Source organism: Tupaia chinensis, unplaced genomic scaffold (genome assembly GCF_000334495.1).
Source record: "Tupaia chinensis unplaced genomic scaffold, TupChi_1.0 Scaffold149178_1, whole genome shotgun sequence".
Lineage (NCBI taxonomy): Eukaryota > Metazoa > Chordata > Mammalia > Scandentia > Tupaiidae > Tupaia > Tupaia belangeri.
This window is the reverse complement of record NW_006209026.1, coordinates 109,624-117,325: the sequence shown is the minus strand read 5'-3', so window position 1 is coordinate 117,325 and position 7,702 is coordinate 109,624. Positions and strand designations below refer to the sequence as shown.

Sequence of the window (7,702 nt, the reverse complement as noted above, 5' to 3'; positions counted from 1 at the left end):
TGGTGGATTTTTCTAGGCCAGCAATTTTCTCTTCTACATCTGAGATTCTATTTTCTGTATGATCTAGTCTGCTTTTAATACTTTCAAGGGAGATTTTGACTTCTTGTATTATAGCCTTCATCTCTAACAGTTCCATCTGATTCTTATGTAAAGTGTGAAATTCCTCTTTTAGATGTTGCATGAATTTCCTCACCTCCTGGAACTCTTCAGCTCCTTCCTCCTTGCTCTTCAGCAGTTCCTTGTCTCTCTTCTCTTCCATCTCTGTAAGCTTTGCCATTATGAATGTTCTGAATTCTTTATCAGACATTTCCATGATTTCCATTGAACTGTGTGTGGATGAAGAGGAGTTATCCTTTTCCCTTGGAGGAGAGGTATTTTCCTGCTTCCCCATATTTCTTGTGGTCCTGCAGTGATTTCTACTCACCTGGTGGATGGTCAATTTCTGCCCAAACTTGGAAGTTCAATCACGCGAGTTTTGTATGCCAGAGGCCAAATTATCGGTGGGACCTCTTCATTTCTCCGTTTCGCCCAAAATGTCTAGATCGCAGGAGCCATGGAGCTGTCTCTTGCAGAAACTCTGTCTCTCTCTTTCTAGTGACCGCATGTGCCGTAGAACAAAAACCTTTCTTTCCACAGTGAGCACAGTATTAAAAACTGGGGCATACACCGACATCACTCCATGTAGCAAAACTCTGTGGGTTGGTGGGAGTTTCCCACCTTCTCTGCTCTCTCGCTGGTGCCCAGCAGCTGGAGCAGTAATCACAGAAAGGTCTGGAGAGGCGGTAGCAGGGATGAGGGCAGCAGCTGCTGCAGCCACCGCTGGCCCAGGGGGCAAAATAAAACTTTCAAACTAAAACTTTAAGGAAGCCAATAAGTCCCAAAGTAGACTGGTTCTTTGTGTAAATACGAGATTCCAGTGTACCTGAGTCAGTGGGTTTGTGAAACTGACAAGAGCAAATGCCAATCAAATAAATAGTCTGTATTTAGATAACCCAGGTAATAGTTCAGTGGGAAGTTCTTCTAGTAATTAAGTTCAATTCTCCCTTGAACAGGGAAAGCAACAATTTGGCTGTGATTTTTTTTTTTAAGGAAAATCTGCAAACCGCCCAGCAAGAAACACCTTCGCCGGACAAAACAGAGAGTCAAGGAGACTGAACATTCCCGCGGTCCCCACTAAAACTATTCAACAATGAAAGTGATGAAGCAACAAAATAATTATTTTTTATTACTGTGAGGTAACTTTGGAAAACACTGTAAAAACCCCAAAAAATGTTAACAAAATAATCCACATTTATGAGAATAATTATTCTTTTGGAAAGAAGAAAGACTATAAAATCATATCTAAAACTACCTAAAATTTTTACAATAAAGTAAAATAAAAACTATACATGGTGAAGGCACAGGACTGCCCCATGGCCAGGTCCAGGACTCAGATCACAGCCAATCATGTGGGAGTCTAGCATCTTAAACACCACACCCCCTGCTGGCCCCTCCATTTACTTCTAATTGGCATGTCATGTAAACCTTCGTGATATTCTGAAAATTTAAAGAGGATTTTACATTGAATCATCCAGTTCATCATGCCTTAGATTTACAGGTATGCACACTTCTATACTTAGTCTTTTATTTTTTTTCTTTTGAGAGGTTTTTGCTATAGGGCACGTGCGCTCGCCAGACAGAGAGAGACAGAGAGACAGAAAGAGAGAAATCACCCCCCAGGGGGGATGGCCATGCCACAATCCCTTCTCCTCCATTCTCCTCTCAGGATCTTGGGCACACACACAAACATGCCTGGTGTGAGTTTTAAGCCACCGGGTCCAGGATGCGAACCCCGGTCGACTACATGGGAGTCCAGAGACATAGCCATTACGCTAACTGCTGGTCCCTATACTTAGTCTTTAATCTTAAATAAATGGAATTAGCAACTCAGCATAAACCTCAATAGCGTAGTATAACATTACACAGTTTATGTGATGCATATTATTATAATCATTGGAAACAAAACCTAGGAAAAGCAAATACTTTTTATTACTGTTCAAGGAATGTTACTTCTCATTATTTCCTTAAAAAGGAATTTATAAAACCATTTACCTGTAGATGGACAATCCTTTGAAATATATCTTCTCTCATGCTCATCTCAATATCAAAACGAGAAAGTCTTTTGTCTGCTTCTGTGCTTGCTGCCCGTACGTCTTTGTCAGAGGATACGTGCTGAGGAAAGTCTAGCATGGTTCTTTCCACTGTTGATAGGGAAATAACATCATGAGTCCCACAAGATTTGTCAAATCAGTATTCAGCCAAATACCTCCTACCTAGTGAATGACTACACAGATATAATATTTTTATTTTATACTTTCTATCAAGAATGAGCATCCAGTGCAGAACTTGGCAGTTCCAGCTAGCATCATTATGAACAAAAAGGATATGCACTGGGACCAGCAGTTGGCATAATGGCTATGTTGTTGGACTCCCATGTAGTCAACCGCGGTTTAAGTCCCAAACCTGGTGGCTTAAACTCACGGCGGGTGCCTGTGCATACGTGCCCAAGATCCTGAGAGGAGAATGGAGGAGAAGGGATTGTGGTGTGGCCATCTCCCTAGGGGGATTTCTTGCATTCTGTCTCTCTGTTTCTCTCTGGCTTTCTGAAGAGTGCACACGCCCTATAGCAAGAACCTCTCAAAACGCCCTAAAGAAAAAACCCATAAAAAAAAAAAAAAAAAAAAAAAAAAAAGAAAGAAAGAAAGAAAGATGTGCACTGAGTACTTCTCAAATTAAATTTAGGGGATGTTATCAATTGAAAATGAAGATAGATAAACACATAGTTCCTACACTGAGGCATCACATGATTTGGGCTGGGGTAGGAGTAAGGGTGCATAAAAAGACAGAGAACGGTACAGGATAATGTGTGCTAGTTGTCAAATAAACAGGATACTAACTTGGGGCAGTAACTACCAAGGGCCAGGGCACTAGAAGATCCTGGGTTTTGGAGAAACTTGGACCTTAGAGGAGAAAGGGCACAGTAAGTGAGTTTTAAGCCACCGGGTGGGGTTGGAAAAGGAGAGACTACAGGCATGAGAACTCACCGCGTCAAAGGATGTTGAAGAAATAAGCAGACCACCTCAGTGGGATGGGGCTTGTTTATAATAGAACATCTTAATCTTGTTTTTCCTTATATACTTCTCAGATAATCTAACCCTACCCCAAATACATTCCTGCATATTAACACAGATAGGTCTATGCAATTTCCCAGAAATCTTAGTGGACATACCTAGTAATCAGCTAGATATTGGGGATATTCCTGTTAAACAATGATGGTAATTTGCTCTGCTCTAATCTTCACATATTAAAGTTCTTCCCTGACTTTTTTCTACATTTGTATTTTGATCTCAATTTAGCAAAATCCTTTGGTGTCAGTGAAATGATCAAACTACAGAGTGAAATTGAGTATGGCTTATAGTGATGGTTGTAGCTATGCTGTTTTAATTTTTAATATCGTTGGTATTTTAAATATATTATATAATAGGTAAAATTTACATATGCACTATATGGTAGACAAAAGAGGTACCCTGCACATGCCAAGGGACAAGCTGTCTTACTAACATCATTCCTCTTAAAACACTGTTAGAAATGAAGTTGTTAAAATCTGCTACAGGCCTGGCCTTGTAGTATGGCAGTTAAGTGCTGTGCACGGGGAGCTGGATCTCACACACCTGACCATGGCATGATCTGGGCCTTAGTGGCTTGAAAAAGAAGCATGCCAGTCATATGTGCATGTGTGTCCAAGGTTCTCATGGGATAGGGAGGTTGAGGAGGGTGTATTATAGTGTAGTTATGCCCTTTTGGGGAATACTTTCTCTTTCTCTCTCTCTCTGGCAAGCACCAGTGTTCACAGGCAAAAAACCCAAACCAAACCAAACCAAACCAAACCAAACCAAACCAAACCAAACCAAACCAAAACAAAAGCCTGCCATGAAAATCAGAATAATTCATGATGTATATTTCAAAGTCACATTATATAATTACATTTTTAGGATTTGTTTTAATATATAATTTATGCCTGTTCATTAAGAAAGAATTGAACAGAAAATCTTAGAAATTTAATGCATTCAGTATTTATGTGATATAGTTGCAATTTGTTCATTTTTAAAAATTAGCTTAAAAAGATATGAAGAAGGCATCAAAACTGCTCAAGAACGCAAATGAACAACATAAAACACAGAAGCCTAAAACTGGAAACATACTTTCCAACAAATAATGCTGAAAGTCATTTCCTTCCTTACTTTGCTGCCAAGTTCTAGAACCAGATTACGTTCTCAGTGCCACCCTGTAACGAGTGCTGATACTGTTCGTGAAACAGGACAAAGAAAGTCTTCACCATTATTGCAGGAGGCGTGATCAACTCTCAGAACTTGCACAGATAAGAGAAAGTTAGCTTTCACAAGATCTATTTCCAAACCCCCAACTTTTCTGGATTAACCCTCAAAGATACATTAATAGAAGAGCAAGAACGAATATCACAAACCTGAATATATGTTTAAAAGATCTAGTATTGGGAAAATAACAGAAGTGAAAATAATTCTTTTTTTAAAAGATGATTCCTTTCCTCCATGAGAAAGAGAAAGAGGGACGGACAGACAGTCACCTCCAATAGGGCCTGCACGTTACCATCTGCCTGCAGCCTCAGCCAGCCAGGATCACAAGTATGCTCATACTGGTGTGCACAGGAGACCTCAGGACACGAACCTGGGACCTTCTCACATGGTCCCGGCATTTCAGAACATTGCATTGCTGCTGTGTCACTACAGCTGGCCCCCTCCTTTTTTTTTTTTTCTTAAAGAAAAAGAAAAACTTTGTTTACCCTGAAATATTTCAGACACAATTTGCTTTTTTAAAAAATAATTACTTTTTAAATTTAATTTAATTTATTTATTCATTTATTCTTAATTTGAGCAGAGAAAGACACAGAGAGAGATAAAGAGAGAGAAGGAAACTGAGAAAGCAAGCCATCAGGTCCGGAACCCGCACCGTGGTCGGCCATGTGGGAATGTCTAGCACCTTAGCCACCATACCACTTGCTGGTCCCCAGACACAATTAGCTTTTAAAGTTAACAACTGTGGTGGGTATTGTTTGTTTGGTATTAGTTTTGTTGTTTTCCAGAGAGGGCACTTCACTGTGACCTTCCTGTCCAAGTCTCCCAGGTAGTTAGGACTGCAAATTCACGTCACCATACCCAGCTCAAAAAAAATTATTTTTTTAATTTCTAGAAGGTGCATGAAATTGCCAGAGAAAGACAGGCAGAGAGAGAAAGCACTCCCCAGTGGGGTATGACCTTGCCACAGACCTTTCTCTTCCATTACTTCATCCCATTGGATTTTGGGCACACATGTCTGGTATTTTTCTCAATCCACTGAGAGGGCTAGGCCATGGGAGATACACTCACTTAGCCATTAGCCCACAGGACTGGCCCTCTTTTTTTTTTTTTTAAAGTATACTTATTACTCCCAAGAGGGGCAGAGAGAGAGAGAAGAGAGTTTCCATGCCACAATCCACTCCAGCCTCAGCCAGTCCAGGTCATGGGAATACAGGCATGCCCAGTACATACGGGAGGCCCTGGGACACAAACTTGGGGACTTTCCCATGTGTGTCCAGTTGGGTTACCACTGTGTCACCATCTGGTCCCAAATAATTCCTTTTCTTGTCTTTTTTTTCCTTCCCTGAAGACAAAGTGTCGCAGTGTCCAGGTTAGCTTTAATCGCGGTCATCTTACCTCACCCTCTGGAGAAGCGGAGATTATAGGTACACACTACTGCACTCAGCTCTAAAAGAATTCTTTAAAAAATATCCGCCCCCAGCTGATTTTTATCTAAGTCACATACATAAAGAACTAGGCTGGCTCACTATCCTAAACATATATTACTTAAGGAGTGAGCCCCAGGGCTGAGGGCAAACTCACACAGGGTAGGACATACACATAAAGCCACCTGCTAGAAAAGCTCTGCTGAACAGGGACCAGCTCCGCTCCTTGGGCTTTGACTAACATGACCACCAGATCCTTTTATTCTGTGGTTGAAACTCGAGACTTGTAACAAGATTTAGTGGTCATAAATGAGAGTGAAGTAGTTGAGAGTAGGGACAGAACTGAAACAAATACAGAGGAAATGGGCAAATCTGGTAACTATAGAATATAGGGTAGGGAAGTATTGAGGATAAGGGATTAGCAGAGGCAAAGAGATGACTGGGAACTGTGCTCAGTGTGACATCCTTACGAATTCCAGAACACCTACAAGTGTTTACAAAATGCAGCTCTAGGGCTACCTTATGTTCTTAGGAAGCCTAGAGACAAAGCCACGCTTGTAACCATAATTATCTTGCAAAATATGTCCAACCCTTAGGGGTAATCTAAGTGAGCCGCATCCCTTTTATTTATTTATTATTTTATTTTTGGAGAGGTTTTTGCTATAGGGCGCATGTGCTCACCAGAAAGACAGAGAGAGATAGAGACAGAAAGTGAGATCTCACACCCGGGGGGGGTGGCCATGCCACAATCTCTCCTCCATTCTCTCTTGGGATCTTGGGCATACAAGCACACGCTCCTGGCATGAGTTTAAGCCACCAGGTCCAGGACTCAAACTGTGGTCGACTACATGGGAGTCCAGCGACACAGCCATTACGCCAGCTGCTCGTCTGAAGGGACATACACATAAAGGACATACACATACACTTGAAGGGTCTAATACATTATGAAAATAATACATGTTCAGTGTGCAAAATACAGAAAATAGAAAAATGCATAATGAGGACTGTTAATTATGCAAACCTACTACCTAAGAACTACCATGGATGTTAATTCTGCATGCTAACATAGAGAGTACTTTCCTGAGAAGATTAACATTTAAGCCACTGAATGTGAAGTACAGCACCCACGCATAGCATGGGAGGGCCTCCTCCAGTTAGTAGAGGGCCTGAGTAGAACAAAAAGACCCACATCTCTGAGCAAGGGAGAATGCTCGAGCAGATTCTTAGGACTTCATTTGTACCATTAGTTCTCCCGGGTCTTTAGTCTGTTGGCTCACACTATAGATTTTGGACTTGCCAGCCTTCATAATCACATGAGCCAATTCTCTACAATAAATCTCTCTCTCTCTCTCTACATGTACACATGCATGCACACACACACACATTCTGTTGGTTCTCTTTCTTTAAAGAGTCTACCTATGCAGTCAGAAAAGTCATGATGCATTTTTACACAAAAAAAAACCCCAGAAAAATACGAGGGAATAGGAGATAGCTTAACGGTTACATCACTAAGCTCCCATGTAGTCAACTGTGGTTCACGTCCTGAACCCAGAAGCTTAAAACTCATACCAGGCACCCGTATGTGCATGCCAAAGATCCTGAGAGGAGAATGGAGGCGAAGAGATTGCCCATCCCCCTTGGGGGGGATCTCTTGCTTTCTGTTTCTCTGTCTCTCTCTCTCTCTCCAGTGAGTACACGTACCCTACAGGAAAAAATCTCTTAAAAAAAAAAAAAAAAGTCTTGACTTTTTCAATGACCAAATAATATAACTTTTCTTAAAATCTGCTTATCTTTTTTCAATTTGCTTTCTGTGTCCTCTTCTACTGTTATTAAATACTGTTTCTAAATATGATTTTAATGGCTATGTATAGTATTAAAGAGGATGGCTGTAGTAATTTATTTATT

The 7,702-nt window shown here is 40.9% G+C and overlaps 1 protein-coding gene across 1 annotated transcript in view; it reads right to left on the bottom strand.

The window, feature by feature from the left end:
• The window catches only part of NLN (neurolysin), a gene marked incomplete at its 5' end in the record, with an annotated part of 74,394 nt that overhangs the window by 64,271 nt on the left and 2,421 nt on the right, over positions 1–7,702 (bottom strand). Inside the window, 1 exon segment of the mRNA XM_006170923.2 lies at positions 2,092–2,240. Within this exon segment, the coding sequence (XP_006170985.2) occupies positions 2,092–2,240 (149 nt within the window).